The sequence below is a fragment of the Scyliorhinus canicula genome, chromosome 22, assembly GCF_902713615.1.
Source record: "Scyliorhinus canicula chromosome 22, sScyCan1.1, whole genome shotgun sequence".
Classification (NCBI taxonomy): domain Eukaryota; kingdom Metazoa; phylum Chordata; class Chondrichthyes; order Carcharhiniformes; family Scyliorhinidae; genus Scyliorhinus; species Scyliorhinus canicula.
The window spans coordinates 22,266,060-22,288,803 of NC_052167.1; the positions used below are offsets into that span (position 1 = coordinate 22,266,060).

Sequence of the window (22,744 nt, forward strand, 5' to 3'; positions counted from 1 at the left end):
TGCCAGGTTGCCCAAGTGGCACTGCCAGGCCTGCAGGGGGCACTGCCAGGATGCTAGGATGGACGTGCTGGGGTTCCTGGGTGGCACTGCCAAAGGCCGGGGCCTGAAGGGAGCCCATGCCCAGGAAAAGGGAATGAGGGGCGTTACACCCGAGGGGCTGGTCTGGCCAGCGGCTTTAGCTGCCCACTGCTGAGGGCGCGATCCCGCCTGCATCCCGCCGGAATCAGGTTGGGACACAGCTGGTGGATCCCGGTAGTGGCCCCTCTAGGGATTCCCAACGGCCATTACGCCCCGGGACGCTGCGATCTGGATCACGCCCATGGTGAACCCACTGCTGACACTGGATCGATCGGCCATCTGACATCTATCGGTCTGACCGAGGAGACCCCCAACATGGCGCCATTCAGCACCGGTCCCCATAGACCAGGTGGAACGGTACTTGGGGGATCTCCCAGGCGATCCGAGGCCCCCGGGGTGGCCGGCCTCCAGGCAGGGTGGCGCCCTGGCACTGTTGGTGGCTCCTGGGCACCTTGGCCCTGCCAGCTGGGCACTCTGGCAGTGCCACCTGGGTAACAACCTGGCACTCCCAGGGTGCCCCGGTGGCACTGCCAGGGGTATTGCTAGGGTGCCAGACTGGCAGTGCCAAGGTGCCAAGCTGAATCGTACAACGAGGATCAGACCCAAGGGTGCTCTGCCAGTATGTGGTGGGGTGTGGCGATACCCCCCCAAAACAGGTGACTTGTTGCAATTTTGGGAGGCAGGTCCATTGGTTACGTCGGGAGTTTGAGGGATCGGGGCACTATTTACGAATGGCGTCCCGATCTCAACCTGCGCTGAGGGCCTCCACTCACTGGAGTTCCTCAGTGAAGGAAATGACGCTAAAGTGTGGCCTCGGGAGGGGGGGGGGGGGGGCATTACCACCAGGGCACCAAAACAAGATGGAGCGCCGTTAACTGTTAGCCATTGGCTTGTCGTGCCACCCAGAACGGACTCTGTTTTATTTTGATTAGATCGTGCCCCAGGTGTGGGCTGGGCCGGGGAGGCCTGAAGAAATGACTAAGTTGGTGGGCGAATAACAGTGTGGATCTCGCCCAAGAAGCCGGAGAGAAACCTCACCAAACGCGTCCAAAATGGCACTGAGGTATTCTCTTGGTCAAATTCTCTAGTGGTTCTTCAAATCTGACCAATCCTCTGCCCTACACTAATCTTTGCACATTTCTACAATGTTTCTTTCAGTTTGATACAATCCTTAACTTCTTCATTCAGCCGGGGGTGGCGCACCCTTCTCACATTGTCTTTCTTACTGCGATAAATCTTTTCTGCGAGTTATTTAATATCTCCTTTAAAGTCTGCCGCTGTATCTCTGCTGTCCTACCTTAATATCCAGTCCACTTTAAACAGGTCTGCTTTCATACCCCTACAATTACCTTTATTGGGTTGAAAACACTAGTCTTAGACCCACACTTCACCCCTTCAGCTGAGCATGAAATTCTATCAGATTATGATCACTGTCACCTAAAGGTTCCTTCACAATGAGGTTACTAATTAATCATGTCTCGTTGCTCATTGCCAGATGTAAAATAGCCTTCTCCTTTGTTAGTTCTAGGATCTACTGCACTACGAAATTGCCCGCTCGACTCACTTTGTGATCTTTTCCAGTCTGATTCATCAAATCTGCATGTAGATTACAGTCATCCATGATTATTGCGGGACCTTTCTTATGCGCCCCACTTATTTATTTCTCTCTCCGACAATGTAACTACTGTTTGGGGGTCTATAAACTTCTCCCACAAGTGACCTCTCACCTGTCCTATGTCTACCCAAATGATTCTATATTTTGTTCATTTGAGCTAAGGTATGAATGGCATCCTTAATTAGCAAAGCTACCCCACTATGTTTTTGAAATGTCAAAAACTCTCCAATATTCAGCGCCCAGCCTTGACCACCTTTGCCGCCATGGCTCTGTAGTGGCTATCAGGTCAGATATATTTATTCCTATCTGAGCTAACATCCGTTTTGTTACGAATGTTGTGTGCTTTCAGATCCAGAGCCTTTAACGCCTGCTTTTTGCCATGTTTGCAATCTCCGGCCTTCCCCGCTGAAGTTTGTACCCTCTGGGCAGCAGGGTGGCGCAGTGGTTAGCACTGCTGCCTCACGGCACAGAGGTTCCTGGTTCAATCCCGGCTCTGGGTCACTGTCCGTGTGGAGTTTGCACATTCTCCCCGTGTTTGCGTGGGTTTTGCCCCCACAACCCAAAGATGTGCAGGGTAGGATGGTTGGCCACGCCACATTGCCCCTTAATTGGAAAAAATGAATTGGGTACTCTAAATTTAAAATAAAAAGTCTGTACCCTCTGTCCCTTCCTGCCACACTTGGATAATCTTTGCCTAAATTGCTATATGCCCTGTGTTATCCTTTGATTTCCGACGCCCTCTCTCGCATGATCCCTTGGCCCCGAATTATTTAGTTTAAGGCCCTCCCTACCATCCTAGCTATACAGCTCACCGTCACACTGGTCCCAGTGCGGTGAAGGTGACTTTTCGGGCCCATTCATCAGTATGTGTGATACCCAATCAGCAACAATCTGATCGGGGTAGCTGTTTTCCGCAGGATAGCTTTGATGAGCCCTATTTCGGGATTAAAGGACGTGAAGATGCCGGCGTTGGACTGGGGTGGGCACAGTAATAAGTCTTACAACTCTGGGTTAAAAACCAACAGGTTTGTTTCAAATCACTAGCTTTCGGAGCACAGCTCCTTTATCAGGTGAATGATTAAAGGAAATAAAGGAAAAGAAGGGATATGGAGATAATGCTGAAAGGTGGAATTGAAGTGGAAGATTATCCATCATCGTATTGAATCGAAGGGCTGAATGTCCTAATCCTAGCTCCTCTTTCTTAGGTTCTTATAATCGAACATCAAAGATAATCGTAGCCTTAATACTGCTGTGACTGCATCCTGAACTTGACGGCAAATGTATATTTCAATTGGGCCTGGCTGTACCAACCAGTTTCAACGTGAAACTGTCAACTCAACGTAGCCCCAGCGATACTCCACTGCCATCGCTTATGGGATATTGCCGCAATGTCAGGTAAAGATTTAAAAGCCAAGAGAAGCGATTATAATTGCGAATGTTCATTATGGGATTTGGAGATTGAGGCTAATTCTATTAAGAAAAAAACATTTTCCGTGTGTTACTTTGGACACACCTCAAAAGCTGGCGCAGAGCAAAGACAATCTGGTGCCACTGATGTTTAGTTCAACCCAAATTAACACAAATGATAGGTCTCCTGAACACAACCTATTATAAGCCATCAGCCTAAATAAACATGTGCAGAAAACCAACCACAAAAGCGAGTGATGCACTTCCCAGGTGCCAGTACATATCTTAGCAACTCTCAGCCTGGCTAGAGAGAAGCATTCCTCAATGAGGTGCATGTGCAGTAGCGCATGTTTCCCTGGGGAGACAGTGGCGTAGTGGCATTGTCGCTGGACTAGTAATCCAGACACCCAGGGTAATGCTCTGGGCTCCCCGGGTTCGAAACCCACCCACAGTGGGTTTATTGAATTCAATAAAAATCTAAGATGGAACACAGAATAGGTCCTTCGGCCCTCGATGTTGTGCCGAGCATTGTCCAAAACCAAGATCAAGCTATCCCACTCCCTGTCATTCTGCTCTGCTCCATGTGCCTATCCAATAACCGCTTGAAAGTTCCTAAAGTGTCCGACTCCACTATCACAGCAGGCAGTCCATTCCACACCCTAACCACTCTCTGAGTAAAGAATCTACCTCGGATATCCCTCCTATATCTCCCACCCTGAATCTTATAGTCATGCCCCCTTGTAACAGCTACATCCACCCGAGGAAATAGTCTCTGATCGTCCACTCTATCTATCCCCCTTATCATCTTAGAAACCTCTATTAAGCCGCCTCTCATCCTCCTCCGCTCCAAAGAGAAAAGCCCTAGCTCCCTCAACCTTTCCTCATAAGACCTATCCTGCAAACCAGGCAGCATCCTGGTAAATCTCCTTTGCACCCTTTCCGATGCTTCCACATCCTTCCTATAGTGAGGTGACCAGGACTGCACACAACACTCCAAATGTGGTCTCACCAGGTTCATATATAGTTGCAGCATAACCCCGCGGCTCTTAAACTCAAGCCCCCTATTAATAAACGCTAATGATGCCCATTGTCGATTATTGTTTAAAAAAACAAACACCTGGTACACTAATGCCACTTTTGGGAAAGAAATCGTCCGTCCTTACCCCGATCTGGCCTATACATGACTCCAGACCTACAGCGACGGGGTTGACCCTTACTGCCCCTCTGAGATGGTCCAAGCAAGGGCAATAAACGTTGGCTGGGTCAGAGATGCCCAGATCGCATGAAAGAGTAAAGAAATAAATAAAAAGCTACTCCAGGAATGCTGCAGTACAGCAGGTGCTGTCTTTTGGATTAGACAGCAAGCCAAAACAATGTCTGACATCTCAGGTGAACGTGAAAGAGCAGATTAAAGTCACCCATGATTATCGCGGAGCCTTTTTTGCACCCCCCATTTGTTTCTTCGTGTATATTCTGTCCTGTAATGTTTGGTGGGGGTGGAGTTATAAACTACCCCTCTTACCTTTCCTATTTCTTACATCTCTATCCAAACGGATTCTACATGGTGCTCATTAAAGCTACCTCTCTACTGACGACACCTTCAATTAACAGTGCAACCGAGTCGTGGACAGTGTGGAGGGGAGCAATAATCTCCAAATCATATAGGTGGGTTGGCGGAGGGGGCGATAAAGTGGCAGGTGGAATTTCGCACAGAGAAGTGTGAGGTCGTGCATTTAGGGAGGTCAAACAGTTACAGGGAGTACACAATAAATGGGAAAATACCAAGAGGGGTCGATGAAGTGAGAGATCTCGGCGTACAGGTACACAGGTCCCTAAAGGCAGCAGTTCAGGTAGACAAGGTTGTTAAGAAAGCAGATGGAATGCTCTCCTTCATTGGCAGAGGTATAGAATATAAAAGTGAGGATATAATGTGGGAATTGTATAAAACACTGGTGAGGCCACAGCTGGAATATTGTGCGTAGTTCTGGTCACCACATTACAGGAAGGACATTATTGCTCTGGAGAGAGGGCAGAGGAGGGTTACAAGAATGTTGCTCGGGCTGGAAAAGTGTAGCTGTGAGGAGAGATTGGAGTTATTTTCCTTGAAAAAAGGCTGAGGGGTGACTTAATTGAGGTCTACAAAATTATAGAGGGAAGAGATAGGGTGGACAGGGTAAAATTGTTTTTCTTGGTGGAGAATTCTAGAGCCAGGTGGCTCAAGATAAGCGGCAGAAGGTGTAGAGGGGACGTGAGGAAGAGCTTTTTTACGCAGAGGGTAGTGGGAGTCTGGAATTCGCTGCCCGAGTTGGTGGTGGAGGCAGAGACCCTAAACTCTTTTAAAAAGTGCCTGGATCTGCACCTTCAGTGCTGTGAGCTACAGGGCTGTGGACTAGAGGGCGTGGGATTAGAGAGGGCTCTGGGTGTCCTTGGGCTGACATGGACAAGATGGGCCGAATGGTCTCTTTCTGTGCTGTAACGTTTCTATCGGTCTATGGTTCTAACCCCACCATCCTTTTCCCAGCTTCCCACCTTTTCGAAATGTCAAATACCCTTTCAATATCCAGATCCCAGCCTTGGTCACCCTGCCACCATGTCTCTTTAATGGCTATCAGGTCAGACATATTGATTTATATTTCACAATTTCAAGATCGCCCCCCCATTCAGGGACCCTCAGTGAGAGTTGCCAGGCTTGACTGCTCCTATTCCTGGAGGATGGATCACATGAACTCCCTCCTCTAACCACCCCTCCCCCGCCCCACCCTTTTTAAAGATTGTGAGGTCTCCTGCCTCAACTCCCCTCCCAGGCCGAGTGCTCCCGACTCCCACCACCCTCTGAGTGAAACAATATTTCCCGGGAGATAGTGAAACCACCGATTGCCAGTAACAACATAGAGCAGAATCCCTACAGTGCTAAAGGAGGCCATTCGGCCCATCAAGTCTGCACCAAACCTCTGAAAGAGCACCCTACCTCGCCCTATTCCAGACCTTTTAAATGATTAATTCACCGAATTGATCAATTGATTGAATTTCAATTCCACCGCGTTGGGATCTGAACCCACACGCCCCCCACGCCCCCCCCCCCCCCCCCCACCCCCTGAGCACCGGCTGGGCCTTCTTGACTATTCATCCACTGGTGTCAGCACCATACTACCGCCTGTCTCCCGGTTAACAGAGTGTCAGCTTCACTCAATCGCCGCATTTCGGTGAATACTACTCACCGCCATTATAACCCGGCGTGCAAAGAATTGGTAGAATCACGGAAAATACGGTGCAGAAGAGGCCCTTCAGCCCATCGAGTCTGTACCAACACATGAAAAACACCTGACCTGCCTACCTAATCCAGCACTTGGCCCACAGCCTACAATGTTGTGACGGGCCGAGCTCATCCAGGTACGTTTTGAAGGATATGAGGCAACCCGCCTCTCCCACCCTCCCAGGTAGTGCATTCCAGACCGTCACTGCTCTCCAGGTAAAAAAGCTTTTCCTCAAATCCCCCCCTAAACCTCCCGCCCCTCACCTTGAACTTGTGTCCCCCTCATGATTAACCCTTCAACTAAGGGGAACAGCTGCTCCCTATCCACCCTGTCCATGCCCCTCATAATCTTGTCCACCTCGATCAGGTCGCCCCTCAGTCCTCTCTGCTCCAGCGAAAACAACCCAAGCCTATCCAACCTCTCTTCATAGCTCAAATGTTCCAGCCCAGGAAAACATCCTGATGAATCTCCTCCAGTGCAACCACATCCTTCCTACCATGTGGCGACCAGGATCGGATTGTCGATTGTGCGTAGCGTCACCAAATTTCGACACAATCGGTCCTGTCACCCAGTCTGTATTGCCAGCTACTCTCACTGTCTGTCCAGTCACTTGCTTGGCTCTCCACTGGCGAGAGGCCTGTACCAACGGTGGATGACTGGTCAAACACCCCTTTCTATCGACAATAGCAATAACTTGCATTCATGTAGCACCTTAACACCGTAGGATGATTTCACTGGAGCGTAAACCGCGCCACATTGAGACAAAATGTCCAAAATCTTCGCCAAAGAGGTAGATTCTTAAGGAGTGGGTTGTCGGGGCAAGGTAGAAGCACGCATAGTTTCGAGGAGGAATTGCAGAATTTAAGGTTTAAGCCACTGGAGACCCAACGGCGAGGCAATAAAAACCAGAAAGCTACAAGATGGCAGATTTGGAATCTGACCGATGTCTCAAAGAGTTCTGAGACTGGAGCAGGCTGGGGCTTGAGGGGGGTGGGGCGGGGGTGGAAGATGGGGGGGGGGGGGCTGGGAAGGGTTGGAAAAGCAGGGTGCCAATTTGAAAATCAATGTCTTGCCAAGGACCAGGGGCCAGTGAAGGTCAGCGAATACAGGCGTGAGGACCCGTTGCGGGTTAGGAGTTGGGAAGTTGGGGAACTAGCCCGACTAGTGGAAATAGTCAAGAATAATAATGAGGGCTTCAGGAGTCGATAGGCCGAGGCCGAGGTGACGCCAGGCAATATTACGGAGGTGGGTATCGGCGGTCTTCGTGAAGGTCTGGGTGTGTGGTCAGAAACTAATCTCAGGATCAAAGTTACAAATAACCTCGTTCAATTCAGACTTTCGGCTGGGGGGGGACTGGGGGCGGCAAGGTGGAGTCAGCAGGGAGAAAGCAGAGATCAAGGCTGGAATGGAAGACATTGGGATTTTCCAACCCCCTTCACCATGACGTGCTTCCCAGTGGCGGAGGCAACTCTCCATCTGCCACCGACGGGATCTGCCACCCTCGCTGGGGCGATTTGCATTGCTCGCCGCTCCCGCTGCTGCCGTGGACCTCGCCACACGGGGGGGGGGGGGGTCAGAGTGGGACTGGAAGATCGCCCAATGGCTTTGACCTTCCCAATATTTAGTTGTTAACCTCGGGTCGACCAGTCCCCGAGGTCAGATGGGCAGTGCGACAAATCTAAGGCTGTGCGAAGATCGAGAGAGGTCAAGCGAACATACATTGGATGTTGTGTTTTCAGAGGATGTCACCAAGGGGCTGAATGTAGATGGGAACGGGTAAGACAGGAATCTGGGTCCTGGAGGGTGGGGGGTGGGGGGGGGGAGGGGGGGGGGGGTACCTGAGGTAACAGCGCGGAAGCCAGGAGGGGAACCATTCCGGGGAAGGGGGAGAGACAGGACTCCCCCCCTCCCCCTCCCCATCAAAATAGTCACCTGTAATGTCAAGGGACTTAACGGCCCAGTGAAAAGATCCAGCGTCTTCACCCACCTGAGAAGTATGAAAGCCGACATAGTCTTCCTCCAAGAGACACACCTGAGGGAGAAGGGGTGGGTGGGACAGACCTACCATTCCTACTACGGGACCAGGGCCGAGAGGGTAGCTATTTTGATGAGCAAGAGGAAGGTGTTCATGGTGACAAAGACGGTCACAGACCCAGGGGGACGGTACATCATCATCAGCGGAGTCCTGGGGCGCTGGTAGACCTAGTAAAGGTGTACGCTCCCACCTGGGAGGACACGGAATTCGTAAAGAAGACCATTGCAGAAATCCCTCGACATAGACACGCGCCAACTGATCATAGAGAGGTGGGGCGGGTCCTTTAACTGTGTAGAGGACCCGCTGACAGACAGATCAAACCCCTGTACGGGGAACTGGGAACATTTATGGAGCAGATGGGGACGGTGGACCCATGGAGGGTCGTGCACCCAGGTGGGAAGGATTTCTCGTTTGCCTCACTAGTACACAAGTTCGATACCCGCATCACCTTCTTTGTCGTGGTGCTTCCAGAAGTAGTCAGAGCGGAATATTCCGCGATAGTCATCTCTGACCACGCTCGACATTACATGGATATGAGGTTGGAGATGGGCTGTGCCCAACACCCCGCATGGAGGTTGGACACGACCCTCTTGGCCAACAAGGTCTCTGCCAAAAAACAGTGCAGGCCATAGGCGAGTACATTACTAACAACCGGAATGGGGAAGTCGCACCCTCCACATCCTGGGAAGCACTGAAGGCAGCGATTAGGGGAGAGATTAAGCCTATAATGCACATGGAGACAGGGAAGAGAGGGCGGCCAGGCAGCAACTGATCGACTCTATCCTGGAGATCGACAGAAAGTACTCCAAGGCCCTGACCGTACAGCTTCAGGCGGACAGGAAAAAGCTGACTTTAACCTGTTATCCACCAGGAAAACAGTGCACCGACTCCGCCAGACACGGGGGAACTTCCACGAACACGGAGACAAGGCTGGACGTCTATTGGCTCACCAGCTGAGAAAGCAGGCAGCCACGAGGGAGATGGTGCAGGTAAAGGACAGCAGAGACGGATTGGTAGCCGAACCAAAAATGGTCAACCAAGCATTGGGGCATTATAATGTAATAATCTTCATTGTCACAAATAGGCTTACATTAACACTGCAATGAAGTGAAAAGCCCCTAGTGGCCACATTCTGGCACCTGTTCAGATACACGGAGGGAGAATTCAGAATGTTCAATCCACCTAACAGCACGTCTTTCGGGACTTGTGGGAAGAAACCGGAGCACCCGGAGGAAACCCACGCACGCACGGGGAGAACGTGCAGCCTCCGCACAGGCAGTGACCCGGCGGGGAATCGAACCTGGGACCTGCCGCTGTGAAGCAATGGTGCTAACCACTGTGCAACCGTGCCGCCCCTACCGGGGACTGTACAACTCCGAGCCCCCCCCCGACGGAGAATGGTGGATGAAATGGTTCCTCGGTGGACTTGCCAGTCGTAGGGGACGATAGACGGAGGGAGTTGGAAGCACTGCTAGGAATGGGAGAGGTTATGGAGAGCATCAACTCCATTCAGGCGGGGAAGGCGTCGGGGCCCAACGGGTTCCCGCCGGACCTTTACATAAACTGTGGCTGCCCCGCATACAGACCCATTTCTCTGCTCAATGTAGACACACCGGAAGCAACAGGGACCACAGGGAGCAGAAAGAAATGAGGGGGGGGGGGGGGGAAAGGGGGGGGAGAACCAGAGGAAACAACAAGGGGGAGGCCAGAAAACGGCTGACACAGAGGCCAGAGGGCCCAGCACAAAGCCACACGAAAGAGAGCCCTTAAAGGCAGGCCGACGCGAGGAGGATATGGGGGGGGGGGGGGGGGGGGGGGCAGACCAAGCGATAACAGGAGGGGGGTGGGAATGGGGGGTAAGGAAGGAGGAGGGCCAGAAAACACCAGAAAACCCCACGGTAAAGCAAAGGGCCGAGTAATGGACACTGAAATAGCAAAAGGAGGGAGGTGTGGGGGGGGGGGGGGGGCAGGAGAGACAGAAAAACAACAACTTGTAAATTGTAACTGTCGCATCTACCTTTGACTAGTGTACAGTGTATAAAATATTAAAACTTTAATAAAAGTATATATTTTCAAAACTGTAACTCTGTGACTGTAACTGTGTGTGTGATTGTGTACGTGTGTATATGGCTGTGTAACGCTATGTGTGTGACAGTGTGTGTGACTGTGTGTGTGTGCGCGTCAGTGTGCGTGTGTGACTCTGTGTGCGAGACACTGTGTGTGACAGTGTGTGTGTGTGACAGTGTGTGTGAGTGTGTGACAGTGTGTGTGAGTGTGTGACAGTGTGTGTGTGTGACAGTGTGTGTGTGACTATGTGTGTGTGCGCGTCAGTGCGCGTGCGTGACTCTGTGTGACTGTGTGTGTGCGATACTGTGTGTGACAGTGTGTGTGACACTGTGTGTGACAGTGTGTGTGACAGTGTGTGTGACAGTGTGTGTGACAGTGTGTGTGACTCTGTGTGTGACAGTGTGTGTGTGTGACAGTGTGTGTGACAGTGTGTGTGACAGTGTGTGTGACTCTGTGTGTGACTCTGTGTGTGACTCTGTGTGTGACAGTGTGTGTGACAGTGTGTGTGACAGTGTGTGTGACTCTGTGTGTGACTCTGTGTGTGACAGTGTGTGTGACACTGTGTGTGACAGTGTGTGTGACAGTGTGTGTGACTCTGTGTGTGACTCTGTGTGTGACTCTGTGTGTGACAGTGTGTGTGTGTGACAGTGTGTGTGACAGTGTGTGTGACAGTGTGTGTGACAGTGTGTGTGACAGTGTGTGTGTGTGACAGTGTGTGTGTGTGACAGTGTGTGTGTGTGTCTGTGTGTGACAGTGTGTGTGTGTGACAGTGTGTGTGTGTGTCTGTGTGTGACAGTGTGTGTGTGTGACAGTGTGTGTGTGTGTGTGTGTGACAGTGTGTGTGTGTGACAGTGTGTGTGTGTGTCTGTGTGTGACAGTGTGTGTGTGTGACAGTGTGTGTGTGTGTGTGTGTGTGACAGTGTGTGTGTGTGACAGTGTGTGTGTGTGTCTGTGTGTGACAGTGTGTGTGTGTGACAGTGTGTGTGTGTGTGTGTGTGACAGTGTGTGTGTGTGACAGTGTGTGTGTGTGACAGTGTGTGTGTGTGACAGTGTGTGTGTGTGTCTGTGTGTGACAGTGTGTGTGTGTGACAGTGTGTGTGTGTGTGTGTGTGTGACAGTGTGTGTGTGTGACAGTGTGTGTGTCTGTGTGTGACAGTGTGTGTGTGTGACAGTGTGTGTGTGTGACAGTGTGTGTGTGTGTCTGTGTGTGTGACAGTGTGTGTGTGTGTGTGTGTGTGTGTGACAGTGTGTGTGTGTGACAGTGTGTGTGTCTGTGTGTGACAGTGTGTGTGTCTGTGTGCGCAGTATACTCACACAACCCAGAGTGCAGTGATGGTGGAGACGGACAGGCAGACGGGCAGGATGAGCCAGGCTGTCATTCCAGGAGACAGGCAGTGTCAGGCACAGTACAGGACATGTGGAGCAGTTCAGTCTGTCACTGCAAACAACCGGGACCACAGTCACAATCAGTGAATCAGGAGCAATTCAGGAGCCCTGCACTACCCCCCAGCTCGGCACAAACCCCCAGCTCAGCACAAACCCCAGCTCGGCACAACCCCCCAGCCCTGCACAACCCCCCAGCCCTGCACAAACCCCAGCCCTGCACAAACCCCAGCCCTGTACATACCCCAGCCCTGCACAACCCCCCAGCCCTGCACAAACCCCAGCCCTGCACAAACCCCCAGCTCGGCACAAACCCCCCAGCCCTGCACAACCCCCCAGCTCGGCACAAACCCCCAGCTCGGCACAAACCCCCCAGCCCTGCACAAACCCCCAGCTCGGCACAAACCCCCAGCTCGGCACAAACCCCCCAGCCCTGCACAACCCCCCAGCTCGGCACAAACCCCCAGCTCGGCACAAACCCCCAGCCCTGCACAAACCCCCAGCTCGGCACAAACCCCCCAGCCCTGCACAAACCCCCAGCTCGGCACAAACCCCCCAGCCCTGCACAACCCCCCAGCTCGGCACAAACCCCCAGCTCGGCACAACCCCCCAGCTCGGCACAACCCCCCAGCTCGGCACAAACCCCCCAGCCCTGCACAAACCCCAGCTCGGCACAAACCCCAGCTCGGCACAAACCCCAGCCCTGCACAACCCCCCAGCCCTGCGCATACCCCCAGCCCTGCGCATACCCCCAGCCCTGCGCATACCCCCAGCCCTGCGCATACCCCCAGCCCAACACAAATTCCAGCTCTGCACAAACCCCAACACATACCCCAGCCCTGAACAAACCCCAGCCCAAGATAAACCCCAGCCCTGCACAAAGCTCCCTCACTATTCCAGTTGTCTCTGCTTCAATAGAAAACATTCCTGCAGCTAGGCTGCTGTTTTTACACAGACGGGGGTTTGCTCCATTCACTCAGCTCCGTCCCCTGGGAGAGTCAGACACAGCCCCCGGGGAGAGTCAGACACAGCCCCCGGGGGAGAGTCAGACACAGCCTCCGGGGGAGAGTCAGACACAGCCCCCGGGGAGAGTTAGAGCCCCCGGGGAGAGTCAGTCACAGCCCCCGGGGGGGAGTCAGTCACAGCACCCAGGGGAGTCAGACACAGCCCCCGGGGAGAGTTAGAGCCCCCGTGGGGGGAGTCAGACACAGCCCCCGGGGAGAGTTAGAGCCCCCGGGGAGAGTCAGAGCCCCCGGGGAGAGTCAGAGCCCCCGGGGAGAGTTAGAGCCCCCGGGGAGAAACAGACACAGCCCCCGGGGAGAGTCAGAAACAGCCCCCCCCTCCCCCCCGGGGAGAGTCAGTCACAGCCCCCAGGGAGAGTTAGAGCCCCCGGGGAGAGTTAGACACAGCCCCCGGGGAGAGTCAGAGCCCCCGGGGAGAGTTAGAGCTCCCGGGGAGAGTTAGAGCCCCCGGGGAGAGTCAGACACAGCCCCCGGGGAGAGTTAGAGCCCCCGGGGAGAGTTACAGCCCCCGGGGGGAGTTGGAGCCCCGGGGAGAGTTAGACACAGCCCCCGGGGAGAGTTAGACACAGCCCCCGGGGAGAGTTAGAGCCCCCGGGGAGAGTTAGAGCCCCCGGGGGGAGTTAGAGCCCCCAGGCAGAGTTAGACACAGCCCCCGGGGGGAGTCAGACACAGCCCCCGGGGGGGAGTCAGACACAGCCCCCGGGGGGAGTCAGACACAGCCCCCGGGGGGAGTCAGACACAGCCCCCGGGGGGAGTTAGAGCCCCCGGGGGGAGTTAGAGCCCCCGGGGGGAGTCAGTCACAGCCCCCGGGGAGAGTCAGACACAGCCCCCGGGGGGAGTCAGACACAGCCCCCGGGGGGAGTTAGAGCCCCCGGGGAGAGTTGGAGCCCCCGGGGAGAGTTAGACACAGCCCCCGCGGAGAGTTAGAGCCCCCGGGGAGAGTTAGAGCCCCCGGGGAGAGTTAGAGCCCCCGGGGAGAGTTAGACACAGCCTCCGGGGAGAGACAGACACAGCCCCCGGGGTAGTTAGAGCCCCCGGGGAGAGACAGACACAGCCCCCGGGGAGAGTCAGACACAGCCCCCGGGGGGAGTTAGAGCCCCCGGGGGGAGTTAGAGCCCCCAGGGAGAGTTAGACACAGCCCCCGGGGGGAGTCAGACACAGCCCCCGGGGGGAGTCAGACACAGCCCCCGGGGGGAGTCAGACACAGCCCCCGGGGGGAGTCAGACACAGCCCCCGGGGGGAGTTAGAGCCCCCGGGGGGAGTTAGAGCCCCCGGGGAGAGTCAGTCACAGCCCCCGGGGAGAGTCAGACACAGCCCCCGGGGGGAGTTAGAGCCCCTGGGGAGAGTTAGAGCCCCCGGGGAGAGTCAGTCACAGCCCCCGGGGAGAGTCAGACACAGCCCCCGGGGAGAGTCAGACACAGCCCCCGGGGAGAGTTACAGCCCCCGGGGGGAGTTGGAGCCCCCGGGGAGAGTTAGACACAGCCCCCGCGGAGAGTTAGAGCCCCCGGGGAGAGTTAGAGCCCCCGGGGAGAGTTAGAGCCCCCGGGGAGAGTTAGAGCCCCCGGGGAGAGTTGGAGCCCCCGGGGAGAGTTAGACACAGCCTCCGGGGAGAGACAGACACAGCCCCCGGGGTAGTTAGAGCCCCCGGGGAGAGACAGACACAGCCCCCGGGGAGAGTCAGACACAGCCCCCGGGGGGAGTTAGAGCCCCCGGGGGGAGTTAGAGCCCCCGGGGGGAGTTAGAGCCCCCGGGGGGAGTTAGAGCCCCCGGGGGGAGTTAGAGCCCCCGGGGGGGAGTCAGTCACAGCCCCCGGGGAGAGTCAGTCACAGCCCCCGGGGAGAGTCAGACACAGCCCCCGGGGAGAGTTAGAGCCCCCGGGGAGAGTCAGAGCCCCCGGGGAGAGTCAGTCACAGCCCCCGGGGAGAGTCAGACACAGCCCCCGGGGAGAGTTAGAGCCCCCGGGGAGAGTTAGACTCACTCATGTGGCTCCTGCTCCGGGCTCGGGAACTCCCGGCTCCACATCCACTGGAAGTCCAGCGACTCTCTGCTGCCGAAACAGCAGCTCAGCCCGGAGAGAGCAGAGCAGCGCTAGAGGGCAACTCTGAGACTGAGAGACGGGGAGGGAGGCGGGGAGACTGGGAGACAGGGAGGGGGGGTGAGAGACAAGAGGGGGGAGGGGGGTGAGAGACAAGAGGGGGAGGGGGGTGAGAGACAAGAGGGGGGAGGGGGGTGAGAGACAAGAGGGGGGAGGGGGGGGGTGAGAGACAAGAGGGGGGGGGGGGGGGTGAGAGACAAGAGGGGGGGGGGGGGCGTGAGCGACAAGAGTGGGGAGAGGGGGGGTGAAGAGACAACGAGGGGGGGAGGGGGGTGGAGACGACAAGAGGGGGAGGGGGGGTGAGAGACAAGAGGGGGAGGGGGGGGTGAGAGACCAGAGGGGGGAGGGGGGGTGAGAGACCAGAGGGGGGGGGGGGGGGTGCGCGGACCAGAGGGAGGGCCGGTGGGGGTGAGAGACGAGGGGGGGAGGGGGGTGAGAGACGAGGGGGGAGGGGGGTGAGAGACGAGGGGGGGAGGCGGGGTGAGAGACGAGTGGGGAGTGGGGTGAGAGACGAGGGGGGGAGGGGGGGTGAGAGACGAGGGGGGGAGGGGGGTGAGAGGCGAGGGGGGGAGGGGGGTGAGAGGCGAGGGGGGAGGGGGGTGAGAGGCGAGGGGGGGAGGGGGGTGAGAGGCGAGCGGGGGGAGGGGGGTGAGAGACAAGGGGGGAGGGGGGGGAGAGACAAGGGGGGGAGGGGGGTGAGAGACAAGGGGGGAGGGGGGGTGAGAGACAAGGGGGGAGGGGGGGGGAGAGACAAGGGGGGGAGGGGGGGGAGAGACAAGGGGGGAGGGGGGTGAGAGGACAAGGGGGGATGGGGTGAGAGACAAGGGGGGAGGGGGGTGAGATACGAGGGGGGAGAGACAAGGGGGGGGGGGGGGTGAGAGACAAGGGGGGAGGGGGTGAGGGACAAGGGGGGGAGGGGGTGAGAGACAAGGGGGGGAGGGGGTGAGAGACAAGGGGGGGAGGGGGGTGAGAGACAAGGGGGGGGGGGGTGAGAGACAAGGGGGGGAGGGGGGGGGAGAGACAAGGGGGGAGGGGGGGGGGTGAGAGACAAGGGGGGGAGGGGGGTGAGAGACAAGGGGGGAGGGGGGTGAGAGACAAGGGGGGGTGAGAGACAGGGGGGTGAGAGACAAGGGGGGGTGAGAGACAAGGGGGGTGAGAGACAAGGGGGGGTGAGAGACAAGGGGGGTGAGAGACAAGGGGGGGGTGAGAGACAAGAGGGGGGGTGAGAGACGAGGGGGGGTGAGAGACAAGTGGGGGGGTAAGAGACAAGGAGGGGGGTGAGAGACAAGGGGGGGAGGGGGGGTGAGAGACAAGGGGGGGAGGGGGGGGTGAGACAAGGGGGGGAGGGGGGTGAGACAAGGGGGGAGGGGGGTGAGAGACAAGGGGGGAGGGGGGGTGAGAGACAAGGGGGGTGAGAGACAAGGGGGGTGAGAGAAGGGGGGGGTGAGAGACAAGGGGGGTGAGAAACAAGGTGGGGTGAGAGACAAGGGGGGGTGAGACAAGGGGGGGTGAGAGACAAGGGGCGGTGAGAGACAAGGGGGGTGAGAGAAGGGGGGTGAAAGACAAGGGGGGTGAGTGACAAGGGGTGGGGGTGAGAGACAAGGGGGGTGAGAGACAGGGGGGTGAGAGGCAGCGGGGGTGAGAGACGGGGGGGGTGAGAGGCGGGGAGGTAAGCGACGGGGGGGTGAGAGAGGGGGTAGACAGGGGGGGAGACAGGGGGGAGGGGGAGACAGGGGGGATTCAGGGGGGAGGGGGGAAGGTGGGTACAGGGGGAGGGGGGGACGGGGAGACGGGAAAGGGGGGTACAGGGGGAGGGGGGGGAGAGAGAGAGGGAGGGAGGAGAGAGAGGGGAGGAGAGAGAGAGGGAGAGAGACAAGGGGAGAGAGAGAGAAACACGGGGGAGAGAGACGGGGGAGTGAGAGAGAGACGGGGGGAGTGAGAGAGAGACGGGGGAGAGAGACGGGGGGAGTGAGAGAGAGACGGGGAGGGGGAGAGACGGGGGGAAGAGAGATAGGGGTGAAGGAGAGGGGGAGAGAGAGAGAGGGGGAGAGAGAGAGAGGAGAGAGGGGGAGAGAGAGGGGGGAGAGAGAGAGGAGGAGAGAGAGAGGAGGGGAGAGAGAGAGAGGGGGGGAGAGAGAGAGGGGGAGAGAGGGGGGAGAGAGAGGGGGGAGAGAGAGAGGGGGGAGAGAGAGAGAGGGGGAGAGAGAGAGGGGGGAGAGAGAGGGAGGAGGGAGAGAGCGGAGGGGAGAGAGAGAGGGGGAGAGAGAGATTGGGGAAGACAGAGAGAGAGTCTGAGATCAACTAACTGGGGAGAGAGAGAGAGAGACTAATGGGGAAGACAGAGAGAAAGAGAGAGAGACTGTGATAAACTAACAGAAGGATGACCGAGAAAGAGACAGAGACAGCAGGAAGACTGAGAGAGAGAAAGTGACAGTGGGGAAACGGAGAGAGAGAGAGACAGTAAAGTGACAGTGAAAAAAATCAGAGAGAAAGAGAGAGATATAAAGGTAAAGTGACAGTGAAAAAGAGAGAGAGAGAAAGACAGGTAAAGTGACAGAGAAAAAGGCAGAAAGAGACAGACAGGTAAAGTGACTCTGAGACTCGGTCCTGACTCTTAATAAAGGAATCTACGATGGTATGAGGCGCAAGTTGGCTATGATGGATTGGGAAACGTTACATAAAGGAATGACAGTGGATAGGCAATGGTAAACATTCAAGGAGCGCATTGGCGAACTGCAACTAATTGTTTATTCCTCTCTGACACAAAAGTAAAACGGGAAAGGCTGCCAAACCATAGCTTGCAAGGGAAATTAGAGATAGTATTCGATCCAAAGAAGAAGCACATAAATTGGCCAAGAAAAACAACTGGGAGCAGTTTAGAATTCAGCAAAGGAGGACCAAGGGATCGATTAAGAACGGGAAAATAGAGTACGAGAGTAAGCTTGCAGGGAACATAAAAACTGGCTGTAAAAGTTTCTGTAGGTACATGGAGAGGAAAAGACTGGTGAAGATAAATGTAGGTCCCTTATAGACAGAAACAAGGGAATTTATAATGGTAGACAAAGAAACGGCTGAGCAATTGAATACATACTTTGGTTCTGTCTTCACAAATGAGGACACAAGTAAAATACCAGGAATGTTCGGGAATGCAGGGTTTAATGAGTGGGAGGAACTGAAAGGGATCACTATTAGTGGAGAAATGGTTTTGGGGAAATTGATGGGATTGAAGACTGATAAATCTTCAGGGTCTGATAATCTACATCCCAGGGTACTTGAGGAATTGCCTTGTGAAGTAGTGGATGCATTGGTGGTCATCTTCCAGGATTCTATGGGCTCTGGAACAGTTCCTGCAGGTTGGAGCTGTAACGCCATGATTTTAAAATTGAGGTGGAAAGAAAAGAGGGAATTGTAGACCAGTCAGCCAGACGTCGGTAGTGGGAAAAATTCTAGAATCCATTATCAAAGATTTTATCGCAGACCACTTCGAAAATAGTGACAGGATCAGACAGAGTCGGCATGGACTTCTGAAAGGGGAAATCAGGCATGCCAAATCGACTGGAAATCTTCGAGAATGTAACTAGGAGAGTTAATGAGGGGGAGCCAGTGAATGTGGTTTATTTTGGACTTTCAGAAGATTTTCGACAAAGTCTCACATTAGTGATTAGCGTGGAAAATTAAAGCGCATGAGATTAGGGGTAGTGTATAGAGACGGATGGAAAACTGGTTGGCAGACAGGAAACAAAGAGTAGGAATAAATGGGTCTTTTCCAAATTGGCAGGCAGTGGCTAGTGGGGTAACGCAGGGATCGGTGCTGGGACCCCAGTATATATCAATGATTTAGATGAGGGAACAAAATGTAATATCTCCAAATTTGCAGATGATACAAAGTTGGATGGCAGGGTAAGCTGAGAGGAGGATTCAGAGATCATTCAGTGTAATTTAGACAAGTTGAGTGAGCGGGGAAAATGAATAGCAGTTTATGTAATGTGGATGAATGAGAGGCGATCCACTTTGGTAGCAAAAACAAGAAGGCAGATTATTATCTGAATTACCATAAATTGGGAGAGGAGGATGTGCAACAAGCCATGTGTCCTCGCACACCAGTCGCTGAAAGTAAGCATGCAGATGCAGCAGGCGGTAAAGAAGGCAAATGGTATGTTGGTCATCATAGCGAGAGGATTCGAGTACAGGAGCAGGGATGTCTTGCTGCAATTATACAGGGCCTTGGTGAGGCCACATTTGGAATATTGTGTGCAGTTTGGTCTCCTTATCTGAGGAAGAATGTTTTTATTCTGGAGGGAGTGCAGCAAAGGTTTACCAGATTGATTCCTGGGATGGTAGGCTGGACGTATGAGAGATTGAGTTGGTTAGGATTGTGTTCACCGGAGTTCAGAAGAATGAGGGGGCAAATCTCAGAGAAACCTGTAAAATTCGAACAGGACTAGACAAGGTAGGTGCAGGAAAGATGTTCCCAGTGGCGGGAGTGTCCAGAACCAGGGGGGTCTGAGGAAATGCACAGGGCCATGTAGGACAGAGATGAGGAGAAATTTCTTCACCCAGAGGCCTGTGGAATTCGTCACCACAGGAAGTAGTTGAGGCCAAAGCATTGTGGGCTGAATTCTCCGTCGGTGCGATTCTCCGTTGCGCCGGCAGCTCGCCCTCGCCCGCGGGTCTCCCAGCGGTGTGGGGTGGCCACAACTGGGAAATCCCATTGGCTGGCTGCGGGAACGCAGAATCCCGTTGCCGGGCAGCACCGGGGAGCACACGCCTGGGGGTGGGGGCGGAGAATTCACCCTGTACGTTTTCAAGAAGCACTTAGATATCGTACCTGGGACGAAGGGGATCAAAAGATATGGAGGAAGGCGAGATTAGGCTATTGAGTTGGATAATCAGCCATGATCATAATGAATGGCGGAGTGGGCTCGAAGTGCTGAATGGCCTCCTCCTGCTCCTATTTTCTATGTTTCTAAACTGACAGGAAAAAAGATAGAGGAAAAGAGACAGGTAAATTAACTGGGAAAATATAGACAGCACGAGAGAGAGTGAGAGAGACTTGAACAGGGATAGAGAGTAAGGGAGAGCGAGAGACAGACACTGATAAAAGAGACAGACTGGCAAACGTACAGTGAGATCTGACAGGGATACGACATAGAGAGAGACGAAGTGAGAGGGGGAGGGGAGAAGGACTGATGGAGGAATAGACTGAGACTGGCAGATAGACTGAGGGAGACAGGCGGTGAGAGAGAGAGAGAGAGAGAGACTGACAGAGAAACTGTGTCTGTGGAGGGACAGATAAACTGAAATAAGCAACAACTGAGAGAGAGCGAGAGAATGGAAGAGAGAAACAGAGACTGCCAGAGAATCACTGACACAGAGGGAGACAGTGAGAGGCAGATAGAGAGCCGGGAGATTGGGAGACAAAGCGAGAGAAATAATGCTGGACAGATTGTGAGACTGCAAGATGAAGAGGGACAGGATATCTTACACAGCCTGGTAGCAGTGGGAAAGGTGAAGGAGAGGAATAGCAGAGTACGTCAAACTCCAGCTGTAAGCCTCACTTTCCAAGAGAATTGGGGGAAGAGAACATTATTGCCTCTCTGGCTGCGGTTCACGTCACGCTCCAGAAATCCCAGAGCTCAGGCGGACACCTCGGGGTCGTACCGAGGGAGTGCCGCGTTGTCAGGGGTCCCTCAGCAGATTTTGAAGAAGTGCAGGGGAGGTGTCGCGGCACCCGAGCAACCCCCTCAACTAGACATCACTGAAAACCGACCACCGTTGCTGTCAGTGTGAGATTGCTGGGCACAAATGGCCTGACATATTCCAACGCTGACCCACCCTTCAAAAAAGTACTTCACAGGGCAGCAAAGCGCCCTGCGGTGGGCCGAGGTTGCCAACGGTGCTGTATAAACGCAAAGCCTTCGCTGCGCTTGCCACAGTGGCTGCCCTACCTGCATTGATCCATCTGGAGAGATTCCGAACTCCCTCCATCGCAGCATCGACTTGCCCAGATCGGTTCCTCTCCCTCCGGAGCCTGTTCCAGTGTCGATGAACCGAGTGTTTGAAGAATCTTCTGCTATCAGGCGCAGAATTACCCCAGACTAGTTCGAACCTGTGTCCCACTCTCGTAATTAAGTGTAACGATCAGCTACCTCCATTTCTTTAATTATGGTACATGTCTCAGATTATGATGATCCCTCAGACGCCGCTTTCGAAACTAAAATAAACCAGCTTCTCTTGTGTACCTGTGTAACAGCCAAAAATGAGTAGTGATTATATTTTCTGACTGATATGGGTGGGTGGGGGCGGAATTAGCTGAGATTCCATTGAGGTGGTTTTGTGCCCTGACTCGAATAATGTGACTCTCACTTAGAAATCTGTGGATATTTGTTGGGGCAATGGGGGGGGGGAGATCGGATAAACACACGGGGAGATTCTATCGATGGATGGGGTGAAAAGCTCTTACGAAGCATAAATATTGACTTGTCTGTCTGGTGTTGCTCTCAACTCTTGAGTTGGAAGGTCGCGAACCCACTCGAGGGACTTGGGCCGAGAATGACAGTATTGGCACACCAGCGTACTGGGCCAGAAAGCTGCGCCCTCAAGAGGTGCCAACTCTCAGATGGCGCACAAATCAGGTTGAAGCAATCGAAACATGGGGGGCGCGATTCTCCCGAGTTACGAAAACTCGGGAAGCTGGCGTCAAAAACGGGCGTGTTTGACGCCAGCCTCCGCCCCCCCAACGACCGGGAACCGATTCAGCTCCCCGGTCGGGGCTAGCATCGCACGGCCGTGAACTCCGGCATCGCGGGCTTAACGATTTTCGTTAAGCCCGCTAGCCAGAGTTAGCGACGGCTGACGCGTCAGATGACGTCAGCCGCGCATGCGCGGATTGGACGACTCCAACCCGCGTATGCGCGGATGACGTCATCGCGCTTGTGCGTGAAACCCGCGCATGCGCGGGCCGTTATGCCCCTCAGCCGCCCCGCGGATGGATCCATCGGGGCGGCGGAGGGAGAAAGAGTGCGCGGGGTAAGTACCCGTTGCCCGCGATCGGTGCCCACCGATCGCGGGCCCATGGCACCCTTGGCACGGCCGTGGTACTGCTGTGCCAATCGGTGCCATGGTTCCCGAGAACGGGACTTTACGGCCGTTTTTACGAACGGTCAGAGCAGGTGTGTTTTACGCTTGTAAAAACGGCCGTAAAGGCCTTGGAAATCGGCCCATCGGCCAGGAGAGAATCGCTGCTCGCCGTAAAAAAACGGCGGGCAGCGATTCGTGCCGGGAGGCGGGCGTGGGGGGGGGGGGAGAATAACGGGAGGGCGTCGGACCAGCGTGTCCGTAAAAATTTACGCCGCCCGCTATTCTCCGAATTTTCGTGAGAGCGGAGAGTTGCGCCCGGGGAGTCTTCACAAATCAGTGTGGGAAATACACAAGTGTCAAAGATTTGGATGGTGGACAGCGATGGAGAGAGAGAAAAAAGACTGACCATGTTCTATAAAATGTGGAATGGACTTGAGGGGGGGTGTGGGGGCAGTGATTGACAGGAAGAAATACCTGGTGCCCGTTGGCAAAGACAAAACATGCGGTTACCATCCACACAGACTGTTTCCAAGACAGTCTATCAACAATCTTTCATCCCAAGGACGATCCCACAATGGAATAAACGGCTAAAGGGAAATAGTCGCTGCCCCATCTCTTGAAGCCTCCCAGGTCCATCCCTGGATTGTTTCCATTTGAAAGCTTTCATCATCAGGATGACCACCTTAGCGACGCCACCCATAAAACTGT

General features: G+C 54.8%; 1 protein-coding gene across 2 annotated transcripts in view; it reads right to left on the bottom strand.

The window, feature by feature from the left end:
* zgc:154058 (uncharacterized protein LOC795538 homolog) overlaps positions 1 to 21,099 on the bottom strand; it is a 122,943-nt gene extending 101,844 nt beyond the window's left edge. Inside the window, exons 1-2 of one of the 2 annotated variants that reach the window (XM_038783048.1) lie at positions 20,905 to 21,099; positions 11,771 to 11,894 (exon numbers count right to left, since the gene is read on the bottom strand). In XM_038783048.1, the coding sequence (XP_038638976.1) occupies positions 11,771 to 11,835 (65 nt within the window). In that variant the 5' untranslated portion in view covers positions 11,836 to 11,894; positions 20,905 to 21,099. Of the gene's footprint in view, positions 1 to 11,770; positions 11,895 to 14,839; positions 14,970 to 20,904 lie in introns of those variants that run through there. The other variant, XM_038783046.1, reaches the window with a different exon arrangement.
* Positions 21,100 to 22,744: the final 1,645 nt, after the last annotated feature.